This window comes from Serinus canaria, chromosome 6, assembly GCF_022539315.1.
Source record: "Serinus canaria isolate serCan28SL12 chromosome 6, serCan2020, whole genome shotgun sequence".
Taxonomy (NCBI): domain Eukaryota; kingdom Metazoa; phylum Chordata; class Aves; order Passeriformes; family Fringillidae; genus Serinus; species Serinus canaria.
In genome coordinates, this window is record NC_066320.1 from 16,960,830 (window position 1) to 16,986,048 (window position 25,219).

Genomic DNA, 25,219 nt, shown 5'->3' on the forward strand with positions numbered 1-25,219 from the left:
TTCGTGTGACTTATTTTCTTCTTTAAGGATGAAAAGCAAAAGAATTAAAATTCCAAAAACCATGGGAAAAAATGAAAAGCTACTTGAAAATCCTTCTGAATGTCCTGTTTTCTATAATGTCCTACATGATTAACTTTTGTCCTCTATGGCTTCCTGGAGACCAACCTATGGACTGCAAGATCTACCAGTACCCAGTGTAACCCAGTACTATTCTTCCATTACACTGAGAGCATAGCAGACCAAATCATCAGCCTGAGCTCTGAGTGAAAGGAAGGGTCCTTTATTCAGATTAACCCTTTAAAATTGAAAAGTTTTTAGTTGGGCTATGGGCAGCATTGTGGCTGCATGGAGTGACTGATCTGTATTGGACTCAGACAGTGAAACAGCTCAGCAAACCCACAAAGAGTAACTGAGAGGGATACACTTCCCAGTATGAGCTCTCCTTTGTGGCACAGCTTCATAATCTTTACAGCATGTTTATTCAATTTCCATATGTGACTGTGAGCATCCTACATCTCCAGGTTCTGTTTCTCCACAACAGAAAGTGCCAATGCTTCCTAAGCTTGTAATTTCAAATTACAGAGTGAGCATATACCTCATGAACAGTGCCCAGTCTGCAGGGGAAAGGCAAACCTCAGCTTGTATTGTCTTTAACTTCATGATTCACCAGATGATCTCCAGAGGTCCCTTTGAATCCTTGCAGTTCTGTGATTCTATCCTCATTCAGTGGCATTGCTGGGAGACACGGTCCCCACTGCAGCTGGGCAGTGAACCCTTTGCAAGCCTGTTCTAAGATAAAGTCTAATTGAAGGCATCTTCTAATGACACCATGCCTAACACAGACTCCAGCACTTCAGGGTTGAGACTAGAGGACTTGAAAATAATTTGGAGAAACTGCTCCACCCTGGTGCATTGAAACTGTAGGGTTGCTCTTTCTAATTTTCACCAGGGGAGGTGACACAGAAAGGGGAGCAGTGTGGACAAATTGAGATGTTTTACCAGGGAAGGCCGTGATAAGTAAAGGGGCAATGGTTTTAAAATAAAAGAGGCTACATTCAGATTAGACACAAGGGAGAAATTCTTTAATAGGAGGATAGGGAGACACTGGAACAGGCTGCTCAGAGAACTTGCAGATGCACCATCCTTGGAAGTGTTTTAGGCCAGTTTGGACAAGGCTTTGAGAAACCTGGTTTAGTGGAAGGTGTCCTTGCTCTTGGCAGGAGGGTTGGACTAGATGACCTCTAAAGGTCCCTTCCAACCCAAACCATTCTTTAGACATCTTTCTGTATGCAACAGCCTTCCAGGTGCAGTTGTAAGGCAAGTCTATAGAGAACACCAAGTCATAAGTAAGTTGTGAAAGATTTACTTTCCCTTTAAGGCTGACTAGACATATGCAACCAAATTCCAGAAAAGCCAGCCTGAAGCAGCACTCCTACACAATCCAGAGCTGTTTAATCACATTTTAAAATCCACCCAAGCACCTTTCTCCACCATCCGCCAAGTCCTCTTAGATGTGGATCTACCCTGTTTGCTATGACAAAATAGGAAAGGTTCATTTCCTGCCTGACCCAAAACACCTCACAGAGAGCACTCTGCTCTCTTCTTGTCTGCTCCAAGTTTCAACATGGCAACAGATGATTTTACCTATTGCATCTAGTTTTGGAACACCAGAAGCACGGCAGGGACCTGGCTCCCCTTCTGTAGCAAGGAGTCTAGCTATGGGAAGACAACAAAGCCCTCAAATCTGGAAAAACAGAAACAGAGCATACAAAACTCTGCTTTGAACTTCCCACTTTTGCCAAGTAATGTTTTGCCTTGGTATTTCTCTACTTCAGCATTCACAGCTACAGCCCCATTCAAAGAATACATGCCCCAGCCTCAGAACTTTTAGATCATAACACCATAGATAGATTCACATAGTGGAAAGAAAATACTCACAGGAAAGTTGCCTCCACTATCCTGTCAGGTTAAAGGTTTAGGAGGCTCTGCAGAGCCTTGAGGGGAAACTCCTAGCTAGAGCAGGACAGGCTGTGTGCTCTCTTACCCCACATTTCCCTTTCATCTCCTGAAAGTGCACAGCTTTCCTGCAAGAAGGAGAGGCAGTTTTGGGTAGCTGGCCCTCCTCTTCCAGTAAGTCTTTTTAAGGCAAATCTTTGAAATATTGGAAAGGCGTTCTTGTCCTGGAAATGAAATCTAGTGCTTAGCCTACCAAATCTTTTAAATCAAACATCAGAAAACACATAAATCTGATGCAAGTTTTCCTATTAAACAATGCTTATCACCTGAAGCTTAATAGCTTTGTACCCATTCATATTTTCTGTCCAATAAGAATTTTCCCCCAGTCTTAAAATGAAAATTCAGCTTAAACAAGGAAAGCACATATCTCATTTACATTATGCATACCAAGGAAGCCATAGATTTTCAGTTTACATTCTGCTTTGTGCCAAGTTTAAAACCTCAGATAAATTCAGTTCATGCGAATTTTGCTTGTTCACTTAGCTCTCAGTTAACTCTTCTGCAGGAAGGTTTGCATTAGCACCTTTTCAAAGCCTGAAAGTTTCTGTTAGAATCTAATGTTATGTGCGAGTTTCCTTGGGTCAAGCTGTGGTTTATTTAAGGGTGAAACTGATTGGAATTGATTTGCTTTATGACAGATATATACATGAAACTGTAGAACACACAAGTCATATGACCAATGTAAAACACACAGCAAGCCTGGGTTACTTTAACCTTCTTCCCCATACTCAAAATTCTGTTTTCACATTTTATTTATTGCAGGAGGTCTCAAGCACTGACCCATGCTCTTTACACTTCTCCAAGGCTTCAGTGCTTTTGCACAGCCAGTGCTTCCAGTAGATCTCCATTAAGGACTGCTGATAAATTGCAGTGTGCTTTTTGCATAATGTAAAAGCATCAGGCAGTCAATCTTGAATCCTTTGCACAGAGGGAAGACAGTATCACCCAGCACAAGTGGTGGCCAGACTGCTGATGCAGCACCCCTAATAAGTAGCAAACCATCTTCTCACTGAAAAATGCCATGCTACTAAGGTAGTAGTTTTAGGGAAAATATTAAATTTAATTTGATTTCCCAAGAGCTGCATGAGCATTAGGTGTAGGGTCTTCCTAATGACTCACTCCCATGAGTTTAGCTAAAAATGGAGTCAGCCAGTTGTCAGAGCCAGCAGAAATATCAGTTTCCCTTATTAACTTCTCTAAAACAGATTGACATGAACCATTTTGAAGTCAGGTCAGATTTATTTTTGTGCTTTAACCCAATTTTACACTATGGAGGCCCACCATAGTGTTTAGTAATTAAGCAATACATTGAGGTAGTTTTGAAACACAAGGTGAAGTAATAGATATCCAGCAGACCATGTCTAAAGCCACTGAAGTCTTCCAAAGAAATGTTTTCAATGTGGGCAAGCTGCAATAAAACTGTGGAGTTGATCCTATTCAGAGCCTTGGTGCCATGGAGCCACCATCTCACCACCCCTCTGATTCTGGGGGAATCACAGAGCCCAGTCTCACCAGCTCCAGCCTCTCCTCAGGAAACACAGGATCCTTCTAATTGTCAAAACCTTCCCAGGTCTTTGGCTGGGCTCTGAGTCCCTGTTTTAGCCAAACCACTCCATGATTTGACCAGTTTACTTTGGCACCTGCCCTGACAGATGCAGGAGCGAGACAAGCAGGGAAAGGAGGTGCTGGATGTTCCTTCATTGCTTCACAGAACTCAAGCAGGGGAGGCACATTAACTGCTGCTGTTCCCCCACAAGCCAGGAAAGGAAGTTGTTTGACCTAAGTCAGTGTGTCTAGAACTGGGCTTTGAGCACTTCCAGCACAGCAGAGCCCCAGGGAGAAGGTACAGAGGGAAAGCAGCAAACTGACATAGTCCCTGTGCCTCGAGGCACTCAGCCTTCCCAGCCATCACCTAGGCTAAGAGAACTCATCCTTCCCTGAAAAGAGGATCTCTGCTTAACATTGCAGCCCCAGAAGACAACTTCATTTACAACTGCACAACAGAGAATCCTCTCTCCTCCTTGTTTTAACCATTTGACATGGAAAACCTTGTTTGTCTCAAGAGAAAATGTCCAAGCAGGTCAGCAAGATGAACAGAATCAGGTTCAGCCTCTTCTCTGCTCCAGATCCCACAGACAACTCACTCAATGTTTCAGGCTTCCATAAGCATTTGGGGTTTTAATTCTCAATTCATCCAAGATGATTTTTTTTTTTTTAGGGCACAGTGCACACAGAATACTTGAATACAACACCTTTCAGTTTCAGGAGGTAGAGCTAACAGGCACCTCTGGAAGCAATAGCATTGGTCACACTTCAGTTTCCTGTTTTATGTGTATCTTTATACATATAAATGTATTTCCCTATCTGAGAAAGAGCAAAAATTACATGAAAGTTATTAATACATTTATTTCTCTCCAAAGAGAGAAGGATAACAAACTAATTTAAAAATAATTTTAAGTAAGAGAATAATTTGGAACCCACCATGCTCTTCAAGTCAGGATTGCTTATTACATTTTCCTGCAACTATATTCTTATTGGAGATATTATCCACTGTTACACTTATTTCTCTTCATGACACAGCACAATATTTTTCAATAATTATAGCAGGGATAGAGAAGAAGTGGTTCTGACCTCTTGCTATATTAGACCCTGATTATAATAAAACCATATTCACAGTAGTATAAGAGCTTTGTTATGTTTTCACCTTGTTGCCTTTGCTAACAAGTTACTTTGAGTAGATAATTCCTGTCAAAGAGAAATTAATTTATTTAAAGACTACAAGAGAAAGAGTATTTCCTCAAAGCACTTCATTAGACACCACAACTGTTTCCTGCTGCAGAACTGCACACAGAGAGCACGATCTACCAAAATCAGGAGGTTAACACAAAACTTAACAGCTGTACTGGAAAGCTAAAAGCAAAGTACAACAAAAGCTCTAAAGTCTCTTGTTGAGTTCATGCAAACAAATAAAGAATGATTCAGATCTCCTGTCACAACAAACAGTGGCCACCTCCTCCACAACTGCTACTTGACTCCAAATCCCTCAGGAGACCACACTTGTTCTGCCATTTCCTCTTCTGTCCCAAAGCCACTTTCAGTGCAGCTTTGTTTCCTCTAGCTGTTTGTCAATCAGTGGAAGCTAACAAGTTCAGGCACACCAATCTAGTGCCTAATTAAAGCCAGGTGTGCTAAAAGAGCCACACTAATGGAATCAATGCAACTCATTAGGCTGGGAATGCTCTGGCAACTTTTGAAAGTGTTATGTCTATGCTCCAATTCAGTACAGCATTGAATCCCTGCAGCCCTAATGTAGCTAACTTTTCTGGCTGGTTCTGAGGGGCAGCCTCACATACTGTGTGTTTTAACAGTCTAATGTCACAAAGACCTGGGTACCTATGGTGAGATAAGTATTGAAGGAAATGTTCTCATTTTACTGTTGCAGAAAGAACACTGCCTTTGGTGTCTGATTCCCGCTGTGTTTGAGGCAGGACATGCATACAGTGAAATAAAACTGGAACTTTTTCTTTCTTTGCCTTCCTCCGTCCTTAGCACTGCTTCTGGACTGAGACAATACACATCCCATCTCATTTTTGCTGCCAAAAAGGTGCTACCTGGTCATGCTGATCTGCCTCTAGTCCCCAGGCCTGACTTTGCTGCAACAGCTGAGAGAGACACAACTACAGCTAGTTCCTGCTAAGTATGGACATCATGTGTCTTGTATAAAATAATTGAAAATATAATAAATCAGGCTGAGAACAGTGGACTTTCCACGTCACTGCACTGCATGAATGACCTGTCCTGCACCTTCCTCACAGCAGGTCAGTAAAACAATAGTGTCTTTTCCCACTGGTCCTTGATGGTCTGCCAGTTCTGGAGGCACTGCTTTCTGGTGCTCAGGTTTCTCCACTGACACCAGTGCTGATGCAGAGCAGCCAGTGTATCTGCTAGAATTTCTCCTGATTTACACCAGCACAATGGAGTTCAAGATGCCAAAGTGTGCCAGTGCACAAAATGAGCCTTTGCAAGGCTTTTTGAGGTGGCACCTTCTGATCGATGATCGGAACAGGTTAGAGTGTCCATTGGGAGCACATTTACATCGCCTCCCTTCGCACTGACCATTGTTTCCTCACTGTGTATAAATAGACACTACTCCTCATCATTACATGTGAGCAGCCCATGCAAGTATGGTAAGTTATCCGCTCTTTGTGTGTGTGTGTGTGTATGTGTGTGTGTGTAATATTTTTACACTGGAAGTATTTTTATATTTGATTTTATTTGGAATAGTAGGACTCATCCATAACTCTGTGCTAGACCTTTGAAAAAAACCCCTTAATTATAAAAAAAAAATAAAATATTGTTTTCTTTCTAGAAATTCTTGCTTGTTTTTTGCTTCATCCTTCTCTTCTCAAGAACTCTGTGTGTTCCTGCTCGCTGTTACCTTAGGCCAGCCAGAAAATATGGTAAGAATGGCAAATATATTAGACATCCCTGAAACATTAATTCAGAGATTCAAAGTTTTTTTTCTTAGAAATGTTGGAATAGCATGACATGCTCTTTGCTGAGGAATGATCCAAACAGCTGCTTACTCAGGAATCAACCCACCCAGAGGTTTCTCTGGACTGAGAGATTCAATAATTAAACTCTGGGCTGATGTATGACTGAGGTACTTGCCTGTGGCCATTTACTTTTAAGCAGCACTGATTAATCTGAAGGGGGCACCTGACGCTGAAATAAAAGCAAAGACAACACAGCTGTTGTTTAAATTGCAAGTTGAAGTATAGTAAGAAATGGGTAGGAGGAAGGAATGAGAAAATAAAATCAAAACCTGTGTGTTGAATATAAGAAAGAGCAGAAATATCCTCCTGTAGTAGCCATAAGCTAAGGTGTTTTTCAGATGCATTGCTACAGCTAAAACATTCATCTGGTATGTGGCTGCAGCATTTGATCATGCTGTGTCATACACTCATGAACACCACAGGGGAACTTTTGTGCAGAGCACAGGGTTAGGCTCTCCCTGGTGTGATTCTACAGAGATCAGTGCTTTGATTTCCACAAACATAAGACCGTGGCCTACATCTGTTGATTTACTGACTGTTCTTTTCTGGTGTATATATTCAGGTTGCCTTTCAGACAGAAACCTCTATGTTTTTGGTGCAGTGTGGAAAAATGAAGATTGTTTCCAGTGCAGGTGTAGGATGGGTGCAATGACTTGCTGCAGCTTGTAAGTTTACCCAAATTATTGTTTGTTTATTCAGAATCTGATTGAAATATTCAGACTTTAAAAACCTCATTGAAAGCATGTACTGAAATGTCACACTCATGAGAGCAAAGCTCCTTTTCCTGTTTCTCTGTTAGGTCTAATCATGACCAGCAGAATAATCGGTCAATCACACAGACTTTTGGGGAAGAAACATAAAGAAACACAAGGTGTTCCCAGCACAGAGCTCTTCCTCATCACCTAGGCCTTCTTTTGATGCAGACAGTAACTGGCTGTGTGGTTCCCTTAAACCTCCGTTTTCTTGCTCCTTCTATTCACCAGCTTGTCTCCAGATACCTGAACACCCCACAGCACACAAACCCTTGGGTTTCTGTAGCTCTGCACCAAACCAGTGACCTGCCTGCAAGCATCTTTTCAGATATTCTAACATCCTTGTCATGCTGTCTAGAGCCCACATTTCCTCCTTATCAAAACAGGACATGTATGCTGATAATTTGCTTTCTTGTGTGTTTCTGCCTATGGATGGCAGTGACTCATCAAGGAGAGCTGTGTCTTCCTAAATAGTGATATGAACTGATTATCTTTCCAGAAGACTAGAAAAATCCTTCTTTTAAGGGGAGGGAGAAAGAGTCCCATAAAAGTGAGGAAGACTACAAAAGATGGGAAATATTCCCATCTTTTCTCAGCCATAAGAGGGAGGGAGTTGGCCTGTGCTAAGAGGCCCAGCTGGGAGTCATTGATGCTGAGATGATTCGGCACTCTCTAAATTGTTTTTATTATCAAGAAAGTTTTAGTTTGAATGGGGAAGACAGAATTAATCCATATTTTGCCTTTCTGTGGGAATTTATACTAATCCCTAACAGAATGATCAGTGAGAACTGCATTTAAACCAGAACAAACATTGGGAAATCACTTCATCTGTTAACAGCCCCAGTCTGGGCTCTGTATTCTTCCTGTCATAACACACAGTACTTGTTATGAATATCTACAGGCTGAGTCAATGGCTGCTCCAGGGTGGCTGTAGCTCAGTGAGTATCCTTCTCAAACCATGCCTCAGCTGCTGATTTTCTCTTTGCCTTTCTCAATGACAGGGTTGTAATGCCCAAGAGGTATGACAGGGTGAACTGTGTCGGCCTATTCCACAAGAAGAGCTGTTCCATCCGGGTGGTGAAGAAGACTAATCCTGAGATAAGTTGCAAAGTCTACAATGGAGTTGGATAAGACCACAGGATGTATTTCTCCTCTTTCACAACTACCCCAGAAGCTGAATACTCTCTGGATCTCTCCTTTAGAGGAAGACAGCAAGCAGCATGGCTTCAAGAGAAATGAGTTTGCCTCATGCCTTTCCCAGCTCTAATTGTGCCATATCTATCTCATTTCTGATGCTAGGTGGATTGTCTTACACACATTTGTAACCAAACTTTATCACAGGCTTTTTTCCTGTTGGGATCCAGAGTTAAATACATTTTCACATACATCAAATCATTGTAGTCACTGATTGGTCTCCTTGAAAACAGAAGAATTCATGGTGTCTATAAATGTTTGTAAACCTAATTATTGATTTGGAAATCATCTAGCTTTTAAAGTAACAGGTATTATATTTGTTGTTGCCAGACACACAGACTCATTATGCTATTACACTTATTGACATTCCTCCAATGACATGTGTGCTAGAAAAAGGGGATGAAACAAACCAGAAAAACAGCCCCTTGAAAGCCTCCCCTCACCCAGGTGCCTTATGTAGGTTAATCCATGCAGTCAATAAATGCAGATGCACAAGGGAACATATTCTCCAGGAGATGACTGGTACATTACAAAAATGGCAATCCCATGCCTGAGAGTCCAACATACTGCATAGAAGTGCCATATAAATAGCTCTGTAGCCTTCCATGCCAGGGTAGAATTTCCTGCAATAATTTTGTTTGGATCAAAGTCCACTGACAAACAACCCCATGAAAGCTGTTTTATAGGAAACCTAGACTATAAATCATGTTTAGCCTGTAGACTTCAGGCATTACACTGTGCCTGGTGCAAAGTCCATAAAAGTAGTTAATATGAGAAATATCCTATAAAATCTATTTATACAATATTAAGAGCAATTATAAAAAGAGTGTTGTACAGCTTAAAAGGCCCAGACAAATAATTTGAGTGTGTTCAGTTTATTCAACACTGATGTTCATATTGCTTTTCCTCATCTGCCTTTCCTCTACCTTCCTGAAGTGTGTTACAAATAAATATTTCATCTGATGCAAACAACAGCTTCTTTCCATATCTGCTGTGGAAAAACCACAATTACATGGTCTATTTAAAGTGTGGTGCTGAGAACATACAAGTAGAAAACCTGCACATAATAAGGAAAACAGCTTACCAATTATCAGAAAAACCCCATCTATGGCAGTCAATAAGGTGGTTACAGAAAGCAGATAGAATGAGAAATACAATTTATCTTTTAGAATTATTTGGGGCTCAGGGTCAGTTAGAAAAAGAAGCAGCTCCCTTGGATGATATTCCCCCTGTGACTTCTTGGGACCAGTGCCATGGACATCCCTGCATCTGGCTTTGACCAGTCTGGGAGGAACTGACATCAAAGAGGCCCCCACTTCTCTACTTGTGGAGGATGGATCAGAGGGTTTAAGCCAATTATGTATAAATAAATAATTAAATATATGGTTTTTTATCTATATCTGTGGAGGGAGATGTATACAAGGGGTTATGCTGTCCTCTTCCTAAATGCTAGATTCATCTATAAGGGCCTGCCTAGGGACCCCTGAGTAACAGGCCTACTTTTCTGAACATCATTTAAGCAGTTCAGAAAAATTCCTGAACAGATACATCAGTTTCATTGCTCCTCCCATGGAATTAGGGTTAGGAACAAATTGAGGATGGCTGATAATGATTGAAATAGCAATTCTGCTTCAAAAAGAGGTAGAGATTCTCACAAAATGAAGGCAAACCAAACTTCTGTGAAATATCTACAAGGATGCCATGTAGCCCTGATAAACTTAGCACACACCTGGACTATGTACTGTTCCATGGTACATTTTCTCCACATGCTTTTGCCATCAAGTGCCTAGTACTATTCTTTATGGATATTGTTTGCTCACTGTTCAGCAGTGCCAGAGAGAGCAGGACTCCAGATGCTGGAACACAATTAGATTTGCTAAATGTACTGTAGCAGAATTGGCCTCTGAAATTTCATGCTCAGAGGAAAGAAGGAGACAGAGTATCAGGGCTCCATCAAGGAAAGCAGATATGGCTGAAGATCTGACACAGGAATGCTGGAGGAGACCCTCAAAGCATCCAGAGTGCAGCTGTAATCCCACTGCTGTGACAATCCTGTCACTGCAGGGAAATGCTCAATTGCAGCCAGTGTTGGTTGGTAGAGGCCTTGCTGTCACCATAACCACTTGCAGGATGGAGTTGTTTGGCCAGAGCAGACAGGACTATTTCTTCATGCACCTGTACCCCCTTGAAAGGCTTTGTCTCCACGGAGTCCAGCTGTTTTTGTAACAAGCTGCAGAGCAAGCAGCACAGTTCTCCAGTGCCTTCTGATTACAGGAGCATGTTCTGTGGGTGGAGAATGGGAACAAGGCTTCTTATTGCTTTCTGGGAGCTAGGACAGCCCCATGCCATGCCAGCTCCAGTTTCTTTACAGTTTCTTTCTTTCTGTTCTTTCCTATAAAAGTTTCTTTACCCCATCTCCTATCAACAGCAAATGGGACTGGTCCATTGACAGCACTTCACTAGCAATAGTTGGGACTGCAGGACTTCCACACGGCTTCCCAATGTGGAATTTCCATTATTATGCACACCCCTACAAATATTCTTGTTCATTTCTCAAGACTAAATGGGCTGAGATCCTCACAGAAACTCTACAGACTACTGTTCAGTAGTTCCCACTGGGAAGTGAACCAGGGCCAGATACAAACCAGCCAGCTCAAGCACCAGAACCCCTTTTAGTGAGGTGCTGAACCCAGACCCACCTGAGGGAATTTGCATTGGCATCTTTGTCTGGCTGCTGCTGTTCTCCCTCCAGGGTAGCTGCAGTATTGTCCCCTCTATGCTGCAGCCTGCACAGCTGCTGCTTGGCAGCTCCAGCCCCATTGCACCTCTTGGCTTACACTCGGTGGCTGCTGTTGCATGTAAGTCCCAGCTCCATGAATGTCTGCAGGGTTGGAATGACCCAAGTGCTGCTCCCACATCAACTTATTAATAGTGAGCATTTTCATCCTGCAGTTTGGATGTGGTGTGGAAAGAACATGTGTGTAACAGGACTCTAATGCAGCCCCATTCACCTCACCAAAATGGCCAGGACCTGGCTAGAGAAGTTCACCATAAAATCAAGTCCCAGATGACATAGCAAGTTACTGGTAGCTGTCATTTCCTGATCCCTGGGCAGCAGAGCCCTGAGCAGTGTTTCAGGAGCTGTGATACAGCTGTTCTCTACTGACTTTAAGAAGAGAGCAGATGTTTATTTGCTAGCTTGCAAGCTCTGCCCAAATGTCTGAATTGAGAGAATAAAAGTGGCCCAATATATCTTTAAATGTTTGGAAGGTGTGGAGGCAAGGCTGGCTAAGGAATGCTGCAGCTGAGGGGAACAGAAGAACAGTCCCACAAATCCAAATATCCCTCAGGAAAAGGCCTGTCTGTTTCCTAATGGTTTTCCTCCCCTTTCTTTAATGCTTTGAACAGCAGTACAAATAAACATACGATAAATAAATTAAGGAAGAAACAGAAGGGTACAAGCCAGCCAAATAAATAATTTCAGCTTCTCTGTCTCCAGTAAGATAGGAAGAATCTTCTACTTCCTGCAAAGCTGGCCAGAAGCTCAAGAACTGTGTGGGCTGATGCTTGCTCATGCCGAGCACAGCCTGCATGTCCTTTTCCATCGCCAGAGTGGAAAGCTTGTCTCCTTCAGGGGTGCCTGGGTGAAGGGGAAATGCTGGGATATGGGGTGCTGGTTCAAACTAGTTGGTAAATAGAGCCTCTGAAAAGGAGGCTGGAAAAATAACAAGTAACACAAAATAAGAAGCAGCTCAAGCAACCCCTGATTTAAAAATCATTAACTGTGGACAACTGTCCAGCTCACACCGTTCATTATATACATTCCAGTTCTGGGTTTCTCTGCACCATAAGACATGAGAAATGCCAAAACACCCTATATCCCTACTTCTGCTTTGCCTATTTCTCTAATGATGAAAGCTGTCTGCTAAGCTCTTGAAGAAGATCACATCTGTAATAGCTGTTACCAGAAAAATTGAAAGAAAAAGTACCGTATAAATGAAAAACTGTTTTCACTTTTAGCTTAGTTCACATGAGCTTGCACTTATTTTGATATAGAAACATTTTATTTCTGTTAACATATTACATGCCTGCAAATAAAAATGCTTCTTGCTACCACTGCTTATCACAACTTAAGAAAGTCTCCAGAAAAGCATTAGCCACTAGACCAATTACAGTAGCTGACCATAGCTTAAAACCAATTTAATAAAAATACCAAACTTAGGTTATTCTGGTATAGCTGTTGGAAATATTCTGTTTGTGCATTTTCCCAGTGCAAGAGAGAAATTTGCAACTCTGGTCCCTACCTTGTTTTTGATGAGAAAGACCTGGGGAAAAAAAATCACAGAAATCTGGCACTTCTGCAACCCCCTTTCCCCCCTTTATTTCCACTTTTCTCAGTGCTCTTTCATTTCTGAGTTCTTTTCCTGAGTAACAGTGTGTCTCTTCCCTATTCACAATCTAAGGACTTTAGTGTGCACCCTTCTAAAAGAAAATTTCAACATCTGTCTGGGATGGAATGGAAAATCTGAGAAAACTGGTACTGGCCTCCTCGTATGAGGCAAAATTCTCTTTGGAGTCCTACAGAAATCTTGCCTGAGCAAGGAGAAGAGGATTAGGCTCTATGCAGCCAGGGGCATGCTGTGCTGCAGATATTTCACAGCTCTTTTCTGGAGTTGCTATTCCTCCCAAGTATCCCTAGAATTTGTATATTTATACAACAGCAGAGGGAGCCAGAACTTCAAAGTCAGACCATAATCACAGGGCAGAATTCATTGGCTAAATTGAAGGGAGGGAAGGACAGAGGGCGGGATAGAGAGGGAGAGAGGGAGAGAGATGCCATCCAAATTACCTACAGAAACAACCAGCAGAGCTTCTCTCCTGGACTGCAAGGGCACAAAGGGTCTTACTTCACTCCTACAACATTTCTGCTTTCTTCCAGAACAGAAATGTGCACCAACAGCAGAGATTCTCTCCATCGGTAACTGGTAAGATTTTTCTAAATTATCTATTTAGATTGTCAAGAGCTCACATCTCTTTATTAAAGTTATCACCTGTTATTGTTAAAAAAAGCAGATGACTGTGTTTGATTAATGAAGACTGTTTGACTTGTCATGAAAGGCCCAACTCTTGTATCTACTGAGCAAAGCTGTGCAACCTTTTGGGTTGCAATAGGGAGATGGCAGATTCTTGGGGGTCTTTGCAGTTCAGTGTGCTCCCTGCCACCCTGTGGTGTGACAGAAAGAACCTTCCTGGGTGCCTCTGGTGGCTGGAAAACACTTCTTATCTCCTGTTCCCTGAGATTTCTTGGTCCTCACACAACCAATATAGCTGCAGACAGGACACACCACATCACTCTCCAGATACCCTGACTGACTGTCTGCTAAGGTGCCCATTGCAATGTTTTATAGATTCACCACTTCCTTTGGTAAAGATATCTTTGTAAAATGTTTTTTTTTCTCTTGGGTATCAAACATGTCACAAAGGCCATTGCTCTTAAGAAGTCAGGGACTAACTACCATTCTCCAGCCTGCTGATTTGCTGTTCACATTTCACCTTTGTGAGCTGGCTCCATATCTTTGGTAAGGTTGTTATGAATTTAACCACAAAATAAAAAGTTGGAGTAAATGCTTTTGTAAAACTTCCCTGATTTCTACAGGATCAGAGAAGATTAACTCATAACAGAATTTCATGAACTCCAAAAGACTTCCCTCAGAAAACATGCAGATGTGAGAGAGGGAAAAAGAATTCACTTTCCGTGGTATTTATGCCACCCCTTATGTTCTAGACTTGTAACGTGTTAATATACACAAGTTTTTCTATACCCTAATTATGCAGGTTCTAGAAATTTTTATCCGATATGGCTTTTTCAATGACCTAAGACAGTTTCTCCCAATATTTTTGCAATACAAAGCTAAAAAGAGGTGAAGAGTCCATCATTAACTTTCACTATACTGTATCCCTTATGGATTTAACACTGTTATGGGGTGTCTGTGCAAACTCAGTGAAGTTTCCTCTTCTAGTTAAGTGTTATTTTCCTGGGAAGCTGTAATGATAGCCAAGTGATTTTTAACTTTTCTTTAGTATGTAAGGCTAAACAGACCAAGTCTGCTTTACTGAGATAATGTCATTGGCAGCCAAAAGGGGATACCACTGACAGTCAGTCCCCCCTACCTCAATTAATATCTTAATATAAATTCTGGCATTGTGTTGAACCTTTCCATTGCTCCTTTTTAAATTTTTTTCCTAGCAGACAACAGGCAGCTTTACTCCCAGTAATTGATGTAACTCTTTAAATAAGTGATACAATCACTGCATGTCTTTAGGAATTACTTCTCTCAGAATGTCTTATGGACTGAAAGCCAGTTGTCTGAGCAACTAGTTGGGCTCTGGGGTAGATAAGCAAGTGCTTCTAAGTACCAGATAATGAAGCCAAATACTGCAAACATGTTTTTTTCTTTGACTAATGTCTGATGTGGAAATTGGCTTCCACTGTCCATCCCAACTATGGAGACTGTTATTTGATTACAGGCAGTGGATGATCATGATCAGCTTTGCAAAAATGACCCACCCTTTTCCAGTGGGTACATAGAGCCCAGCATTTGTGGCAGCCCCCTGCTTTATCCTGTCTCCAGGAAAAAAAGTTTTTATAGGAGTTTTCATAGGATGTCTTTGAGTCCAGAGGTCTCAAAAGAGTCATGCATTAACTATTTGAAGCCACTTATGGTCTAACAGTTTCCTTGAAACCCACTGAGGGTTTTATTTACTTCCCTGACTCATTTCTGCAGAATTCCCTTTCCTTTGAGGAATTTTTCTGGGAAATACAGGATAATGCCCTGGGGCAAGACTTCTGAGCTGACAAGTGATAATTTGGTTTCTTTTTTTTGAGACAAGCTGAGTGACATTTGTTACTTTAGAAGGCTGTGTTGTTCACCAAGACAAACTCTTCAAACTTTGCCTGCTCTTCTTCCTTCCTTCCAACACAAATAGAAGAGTGAAAAATGTCTACAAAAGATGCATGTGGGGAATTGAACTTACACTAAGATTAATTCTGAAAGCTCGTTGTCTTCTTCCTTCTGTATCCTGTTAATTTGTTGCAGACTTTTGTGACACTTGCTTTTTAGAGAATGTCTCATGCTGCATTAACTAGAGAAGAAACTCTCATTAACATCTTAGTTTTTGTTACTGAACTCTTTCCCAATATTCATTAAAAGTACTGAATAGGATTCCTCTTTCTTCTTTAAAGACAAATGAGCAAAAAACACACAAAAAATCTCTCTCCCTCAGCAAACAGATTTAGGAAATATACTTCTTACTCCTACAAGCCAAGTAAATATTGCTTCACTTTCTGGGGAAAAAACTTGTTTTTTCTTAGACTATAATCCCATTGGTATGTTTTCTGGGGTAATCAGCAAACCTTCAATACAATGAGGGGACTAACTAACACCCCTGTTCCCTCTGCACTGGTTAGTCACTACTTTAGCTCACCTTTAATTCAAATGTCTAAGCAGAATATGCACATATTGCCTTTTACTGGCTCTTGGTTTAGAATCAACTGAATGGCAGCCAAACACCTTGAAAGCCAAACACATAATTTGGGAGTGACTACCCTTGAGGATCTGCCACCCAAGGATACCATACTAGGATGCATAAGTGTAAGATCACTGCAATAGTTATTTTTGTGTTTTTCTGGGACTGCTTTTTACATTATGGTTGCTGGAACAAGAGCTAAAGAGCACTACAGACAGAGGTGATCTATGCATTGACTTTTCCCAAGACATCAGGTTGACAGGTGGTTTAAAGCACCTCATGGTACATCACAGGTTCCCTTGAGACACTGGACAACTCATGTCCCAACTCCCTCTCACAGTCCCCTTATCTGTGATAAGAGAGTGATATTTGCTTATTTACTTCTGGGCAGTACCTGCCATTCATCTGGAGTGGGATACCACAGAATGCAAGGTGATAAAAGAGAGGGAGCTCCTAACCCAACAACACACATTGCAGAGATGCTCTTCATCCCCACCACACTTACATCAGTGACTAACACACAGCCAGACTCAGCCTTTGCTGTTTCTCTGGGAAATGCACTCCATAAAACTGTGGGATCTGGCTTCTGCTTTTCAGGTGGCTCCACCACTTTCTTTTTTCTTTCTTCAGCATTACTAGATCTCACTGTTGCTTCAGCATGTCCAAAAGTGTCTGGGACCCTTGAGAGGCTTACTCTGTGGACACAGATGTTTGTAATAACTGCACATATTTTCATATTTTTCAAACAACAAAAGAGAACCATGTGTTTGTTATTGAAGATACTGTAGCTAGGGACATGAGGCTGGGACCGTAGAAAAATCTCACGTGTTTTCTTTACACAAAATCTGTTTGTCCTGCCCAAATGCCTGGACTTATCTCTTCTGACTGGTACAAAATAATATTGCAGGCTGCCCATCCCTTAGCTCTGATTTACTTGCAGCATCTCCACTGGCCAGCAATCATTAAAAATGATGGGGCTGGTTGAAGGTTTTTCATTCTATATCCATTTTCTCACTGAAACAGACCACCATAGCCTCCCCATATGTGAACATGGAATCCATACATCACCATTGCTGCTTCTTTTTCTTCCAGAAAGTGTATGAATCTGTTCATATAGACTGGGCAACAACACAAAGATAAGTGGACAGAAGGAGCTATGCCTATATCCTCCATTTGGAAATTTTTTTTTGCCCCTCTTTTATTAAGATTTAAACTACTGAGAAAATGAAAGACTATGAGAAATAAACGGCCACTATATTTTGCTTCTGTGACAGTCTTGACTGCCTCAGATGGATATGGATAGATGACAGAAAGATTAAGAGAGATAAAGTTAGATAAATCAACAGGTCCTGCAAAGTAACAAAAAATTTACTGTACTAGTTCATTTTTGCTGATCAAGCAGTACAATGATCCCAAATGATCCTTTAATTTACTGCACACTATTGCTTTCTTTAGTTCCTGAGAGGCAACATCTCTAGAAAACAATAAAATTCATAATGGGAAAGACAAGGCAAAGAAAAAGATAGAGGATGGTGGGTGCTTTTTGTACAGTACTGGTTATCTTTAGGCATGCAAAGATATATATATAAAAGCAATAAATGCTACTCAATTGAAGCGATAGGCTCACCATACCATGTTAATTATGTATTCATAACATAATCAGTTGGTTTTTTCTGAATCTCAGACATTTTTCACCACCCCACAAACTTGTTTGAGTGATATTTAATCATTGAGGAAAGTGTCATGCAGTGGTTAAATAGTGTCATTCCCCAAGTATTTATTTACTTTTCATACTACAAGCCCTTGAGCAGCACGGAACTGCCTCTGGCCTGATGAGAACTCCCAGCACAGTCAGATTTTTTTTTCTTAGGTTCCTGGACACAGAGGATTTGGATTCAAGGGTCGGGATTACAAAGTAGTCTTTTCTATGGCTCACAGGAGTCATCTGGGAGAGTCGAGGCAGTCCTGTGACTGAGATTTCCAAAAGCACCAATGAACTCCAAGTGTTTGGCTCCCTAAATCCCACTGAAAGTCCCAGCTCATGGCTTGCAGCAGTGAGTTTGAAGCAGACCTATCTGTCTCTGCAGGAACAGTCTCTAGCAGATAAAACATGCTTTTACAACAACTTTGTAAAAAGAAATTATGCTGAGGGAGAATCAATAAAAGTCTTCCCAGAGGGAATTAAAAGACACAATCAGAATCACTCACTCTTAAAGCCAAAACCAGGGAACTGGACTGTATTTCTGATAAACCCTGTCATGGTCACATTAGGGGAGATATCAATGCTTCGTGGGCACTGGAGTTCATCCGGAATGAGGAAGCAAGAAATTTGGACTGCAGTTCCCATGACCTATCACAGCTGTGTAGAAGCTGGAAAATGTTGAAATTATTTGGAATTATTTTAGACTTTTTAAAAATTTTCCCATGATATCTCTCCAGAGAATGAGCCTGAAGTTTTGCACAGTGATTGTCTTGCACAAATGTGAGTTCTGGCTGCAATTACAAATGTATTTCACAGAAGATATTTTAGTGTTGGCTTTGTGCACCTAATATGCCTTGCTTTGCACATTGATATTTAGCACAGCTGAAGGTAAATGCAGCCTCCCAACATCCTCTGCCCAGTTTTGGATCAGAACCTTGCAAAACCAGAATTGCACGCAATTTTACCATGAGTGGGTTCTGATCCGGTTTTGTTGTATCACCACTCTACTGCATTAGTGATGTTCAAGATACTGCACTGAGTGAAATAATGAAGTTATGATGTTCTTAGATCCATGGGACAACCTCACAATGAATAAACACGGTCATAATTCAATAGAGTTGTACTGACTTTCATACCACAGTGTAGCAAAGGGCTCCATTTTATGATCTAATAAACTGTGTAAGAGGGAGCTGCAGAATATACACAAAATCCCTGGCACTTGCTTCCCTGTCTCCCTCCTTACCCTTTTGACTGATTTCTTGCAGCATAACTAAACGTATTTTTTCTTTCTTTTCCTTCGTAGGTATACCCGGACCTTCCACAGCCAGATACAACAGATATAACGCTTTTAGGCTGGCTCCAGAAGACTCAGACTGTGTTTGACTACCACCCTTTTGCATAAATATTTTGGGATTCAAGATGAATAAGACAAGGGCTGTTAATGATGTTTTTCATTTCCTGATCAGCAAGAACTGGAGCTCAAGCCGAAGCTTTCCTATGAACATTTCTAATCAGTGCATGAACATCACTGACCTTACTGTCTTTCTGGCCACCTCCTACAGCTTGGAGACTGTTCTGGGCATTGTGGGAAACATCTGTCTGATTGCTGTCATTGCCAGGCAGAAGGAAAAGGCAAATGTCACCAATATCCTAATTTCCAACTTAATAATTTCAGACTTGTTTATGTGTCTTGTCTGCCTGCCTTTCACTGTTGTTTACACTATGATGGACTACTGGATATTTGGAGAAGTCATGTGCAAAATGACCTCTTTCACTCAGTGCACAACTGTGACAGTGTCAATCCTTTCCCTTGTCCTTATTGCTCTGGAAAGACACCAGCTCATCATAAACCCAACTGGCTGGAGGCCAAATACCTCCCAAGCCTACCTAGGAATTGGAGTGATTTGGACTTTAGCATGTCTCATGTCCCTACCCTTTTTGACCACATCCATCTTGTCTAATGAGTTGTATGAGCAGCTCTCACACTTCATGAATTTTTCCACTGATAAGGCAATATGTATCAACTCGTGGCCTTCTGAGCAGCACAAGCTTATCTACACTACTGCTTTACTGCTCTTGCAATATTGCATCCCTCTGTTCTTCATTATCCTTTGCTACCTGCGAATCTACTTACGCCTGCAGAAGAGAAAGGACATGTTTGAGAAGAGTGAGTACAGCAACCGAGCGGGCCAGCTGAGAAGGATAAACATCTTGCTAGCATCCATGGTTGCTGCTTTTGCTGTTTGCTGGCTACCACTGCATGTTTTCAACACCATCGTGGACTGGAATTACAAAATCATTTCGCCTTGCCACCACAACCTGATCTTCTCATTGTGCCACCTGGTAGCTATGGCTTCTACCTGTGTCAACCCTGTTATCTATGGTTTCCTAAACAGCAACTTCAAAAAAGAAGTGAAGTCACTGATTCTAAGCTGCCAGCATAATTCAGTAACTGCCTCAATGGAAGAATATGACCATTTGCCTTTATCCACCATGCAGACTGAAATTTCCAAGGGGTCACTGATGTTGAACTGCAGGCACAATTCTATCTAATGAGCAGAAAACATTTCAGAAGGGTGCACTGACACCACAAACCAATTATTACCTGTGGGTATATAAAGCAACTGGTGATGCCACAGCTGGGATGTGAACAGGAAGCCATCACTACGTGACTCTTGGAAGAACAAGCAAAGTAATGTTGTAAATGTTCACAGTTGCTGCTGTGGTGCACAAGCTTTTGGTATCACTGAAGTGGTATGGATGCTGAGGAGACTGGGCTGATGTAAAGCAGCTGCTCTGAGATCAGTGACTAAGCTGTGGCTGCACAGAGGCTGACATGGATTCCTCAGCAAAACTCGTATCTCTGCCATGGCTGCAGCAGAAAACCAGATTTCCAGTTTCATCACTGCAGGCTGCCAGAAGTTGTGTTGGATAAGACTCTCTCAGTTTTCCAGTATTAGTAAGATTTTTATGCACAGCTGACTTACCAGTGGAACAGAGATATGTAAATATGATTTTTTTTACCACCTCTCACAGCCCATTAAGTAACAGCAATCTTTCAGATCTTCACATTAAACAACTGCCTGTTTCTATGAAACTTCACTCTCTGCCATAGGCTTGAGAATAGTCATTGCCTCTGCAAGTAGGGACAAGGAACAATGACCCTGGTATGTAAAGAAGACAGTCACTTGTGAAGGATGGCAGCAAATGAAGATGTTATTCCATGGATTAAACTCAAAGTGCATTGAGATGATACTGAGAACTGTTTTTAAGCACATGAAGAACTACATGGAAATGAGTCCGTTCCTGCTGCTGTCAATCACCAAGCTCTGCAATGCTACAGCTTCATGCCATGATGGTACAAGATGGCCAGATTACAGGAGTTGTTCCAGGACTTGGTAGCAACATGACATTCTGCTTCAGCATCTTCTTGGTACTTGAATAGCAAAGTATCTAATTCGGAATGAGCATGAAAACCTGTTTGTGGAAATCATGTGTTTCCGGAGTGGCTACACTTCCAAGGAAATAAACATATGCATGGAGAATTTGAGTTTTCCTAAAAAACTAAACCTGATGTCAGATATCAGTCCACTCACTGGCATCAGCAGCACAGGTGAGGCTGAAATTCCAACTAATCAATAGAAGGTCAATGAAAATACATGGGTGGAACCCAGGTCAGGCTGAAGCCAAGCCACAAAGGTAGTAGTGTCAATTGCTCTAGTAAAATGAAGGTCGTATTTTTTTCACAACTCTGTTATTTGTAGCCTTCATTCATGAAACCTTCAACCTATAAACTGTTTTTAACCTCTGGAGCCAGAGAAATTGCTCAGTGACTACTGAGAAACCAAGGCATGCCCATGAAGGCCATACTGAGGTACAGATTTTAAAAAAACCCAAAACAGGTAGCAAGTGCAAAAAGGAGACCAACCAGTTCAATGCTAATGAAATATTGAAGCATATTCTGTCCTGATTTGCTAAACTAACCTCAGCAGAAGATGGGACTGGGTGGTCAGCTGAGGTAATTTCCAACATGAAATGTGCTTTGATAAGCAGTGATTCCTTGTTGCAGTCAATAGGTTTGCATGGAGCTGAAGATATCCAGCGTATAGTTCTGCAAGCAACTAGAAATTCCTTAGCTGGCAGATCTCTAATCAGACAAATTGGTATAAAGACAGGTGAGGAAAAGTCTTCTTCCCATGCTGTGAACTGACAGGAATATGGATGCTGAGCAGAGTTTCTGAGGACAAGAACTAACCCCTGTGTTCTAAGGCAGCAAGAGCTATCATATCTTCAGCTGGCAGAAATAAAAGTTAACTCCTTGCCATGAGCTGGGTGCACAGATTTCAGTGGTAAAACCTGAATCTGGGCCTTGAATTCCTGTGTGCAGAATCTTAAATTTTATGGCAGAAGCTTTTTTGATGCAGCTACCCTTGTAATTCTGGCCAGAACCTGTGTATCTTAGTAAGAGACTTGGTGTGTGATTACCTTCTGTATCTTCTTCAACTATGTGGCAAGATATCTTTGCTTTTTTCAAATGGATTCCAGCTTTCTTTTATTTTCTTTGTTACTTGCTTTGCTGAGAAGTCGTTTGTCTTGATTAGTTTACACGCAATGTGATTTCTAGACTGGACATTGAGTCTACTAAAAACACAGAACAAGAGGACTCTTTTATTAGCTGCATCTTGAAATCTGCTGCTGTAGCCAAAACCACCATGGGATGCTGAGTAGCACAAAATACAGCAGCTCCTTCAAATCAGTGTGAGTTGTATCAAAACTGTGCTGTATTACTTCAGGGCTTAAATACTCTTTCAACTTTGTAATTGTTTTGCATTTAGAATCAATTTAAGTAATTGAGTAATTCTGCTGTTTTTCACACTTGTTAGAATTCCAGCATTTCGCTAGCTAAGGTGTCTGTAAAGCTATTGTAAGACTACTCTGCTAAACACAAACACAGAAAATTACCTGATACATGGTCTTAGGTATATAACTTTTCAAGCACCAGTGTCTTAAATGGAAACACAATTACCTTTACCATTTGCACTTCCATGAACCTGTCTTTGTCACTTGCTCTTAAGTGAAAACTTTTGGTAAAGTGCTTACAGTTTGGCACCAGAGCTGTGCACTGGCATTGTGCATCAGATCTGAGCTCCTCCTGCAAAGGGTAGAAATATGAGCGAGATCTGACCCTGTTTAACTGTAATTCACGTGGCCATTTGTTTCCATGAACACAAGTAGATACATAAAGCAAGCAGATCCGACTTTACAATAACACAGACAAACACGTACGGATGTTATCTTCCTCTCGTGATTAAGGAAAGTGTCAAGTTTGGAGTCAACTACTGTTTATTGCTAACTGACTTTGGAGGGGATAAACTACCGGATTTGAACACTAAAAGCTACCAAATGGCACCCATACATCTAACTGCAAAAATGCAGATCCTCAGAACTCCCAACCAGCTGCAGTCTATCCATCTGCTTACTATCCTGAGATACATGTTTTTCAACCTCTAAAATTTCCTAAGTAACTAAGACTTCTTTAAAGAAAACACAGAAAAATAAATAGATCTAGGTACCAAAGGACTGAATATGTAGAGGAAAGGTGCCTGAACCAATTCTTCATTCTGTACATACACCGAGGCTTATGCTGCTCTGCACAAATGCAGTAGAGGATGATACCCTGTTAGTTTTTTAAGAACTTCTGGAGCAACTGTTCCCTGTTCCCTCTGAAGGCAAAGTCACAAGGCTGGGTGAAATTATGCCTGCATAATTGAAAGAGCCATTTTATTTGTCACTTTGAGGCTTTATGCAGCCAAGGGAGGCTGGGTTTCTTTGGTCCCAGCAGAAGGTAACAGAACAGAAATAGCTTACATACCTCTCATCCATCTGTAAATAACAGATACTGTTAATGTGTAAAAAGCATTGAGCATTTTTGTGTTCATTGTATACAGTGATGGTTTTGAGTATGCTCTTTAAAGTTCTGCTACTGGGTCACAAAAGCAATGATGGAGAAATAGGCAGGAGTTGTGCAAATCATGAGTTCCTACAATTTTAAAACCATACACTGCCTTTTTAAAAAAAGTTTTTCATAATCTTGTCTCTTGTGACACATTATAAGAAGACAGTAAGGTTTTCAGAGCAAGAGAACAACTTATTCTATGATATAAATAGCACACAACAGGGAATCTTACAATAACAAATAAAGTAATATTGTCTGTGTCACTTCTCTGTGCCTGCTTCTGTAAAATGATGTAATACTCTTTTTAGTATAAAATACTTAAGATTTAGTCCTCAGCTAGTGTTTATCAAGAGAAAACAAGTGTATGGTGTAATAAGGGCCACTGATGTGTGAAAGATTAATAATTTGACACATTATTCCAAAGGACAATGGTGCCGTGCAGCCAACAATGAAGGACAGGCAAGTACCAAAAATTCAACATGGAACATTGGAATATTCTGATGCCAGAACTCAAATCATCTTCACAGAGTTTTCAGATTGCACAAGAAGCTGGGTCCTCTATGGCACAGTGTCCTGAACGCCAACCAGAACCACAGCCAGAAAGTAACTGACACTGCTGGGATGAAAACCAATGTGGAATATTTAACAAAATTTTACTGAGCTTCATAAAATGATTTGACTGGGTTAAAAGTATTGGTAATTTTCTCTGACCGGGTTACCTGGCTTGACAGAAAGTAAACCAAGGTACTAGAAATGACTGCAGATTGTGCTGTAACCAGCTTGGTTTGTTACACTTGCACACACAAGGGAAGAGTGCAATAGCAGTGTCTGCCTGCCTGCACTGGTGGTGTGAGCCTGAGCTGCCACAGGGGCTGACAGCAATGCTGTGACAGCCATCAGTCACATCTGCATCATAAAAACCTTACTCTGGGTTTGCTGTGTGCAAACACAGCGTGCACACACATCTGAGGACTGACACTGGGTGAGAGACTATTGTGAAATAAGATGCCATACCCTGAGGATCACTTCAGAGATCCTTTTGCTTTGACCCAAGGGTCTTCTCACAAGATCACCTGGCATTTCATCTCACAGGCCATTCTCTTCAAGCTTCTTATGGATCAAACACTGGCCTGATTTTCATATTATTATTGATTTCAATGTAAATTGTTGATGCTTAGTACAATGTGTCATCTGACTTTATATTGTATGAGCATCAAAATCCACAGAGCTTTTATGCTCTTCCCTCCCTTTCTCAGTTTGCTTTATAAAATCACTGATTTGGACTCAGGAAGTCATAAGTAGAATAAGCCTGAGATTTATTCTTCTGTACTATGCCTTTCCTGCCAGACAATGCTCATTAGGCCTTAGTCAGAATTGTTTTGTTGTGCTTCCAATAAATGCTTATATGAAGCCCAGTAGCAGCACAGAGATTTTATGATGGAAACCTGTGTTGAAATTTAATTCCCGAGATGCCTACCTTTTGATTTTTCTTTATAGAACTTAAGTTGACGACACC

The 25,219-nt window shown here is 41.2% G+C and overlaps 1 protein-coding gene across 1 annotated transcript; it reads left to right on the top strand.

Moving 5' to 3' along the window:
• Positions 1-13,330: 13,330 nt before the first annotated feature.
• Positions 13,331-24,732, top strand: LOC103813954 (neuropeptide Y receptor type 4-2). Its single transcript, XM_018910827.3, has 2 exons — positions 13,331-13,503; positions 19,051-24,732. The coding sequence occupies exon 2, from the start codon at positions 19,167-19,169 to the stop codon at positions 20,298-20,300; it is 1,134 nt and encodes a 377-aa protein (XP_018766372.1). The 5' UTR covers positions 13,331-13,503; positions 19,051-19,166; the 3' UTR covers positions 20,301-24,732.
• The last annotated feature ends 487 nt before the right edge of the window (positions 24,733-25,219 follow it).

Excerpts from the sequence above, each read along its gene's own strand:
- LOC103813954 (XM_018910827.3), top strand. The coding sequence starts at position 19,167 with ATGAATAAGACAAGGGCTGTTAATGATGTTTTTCATTTCCTGATCAGC.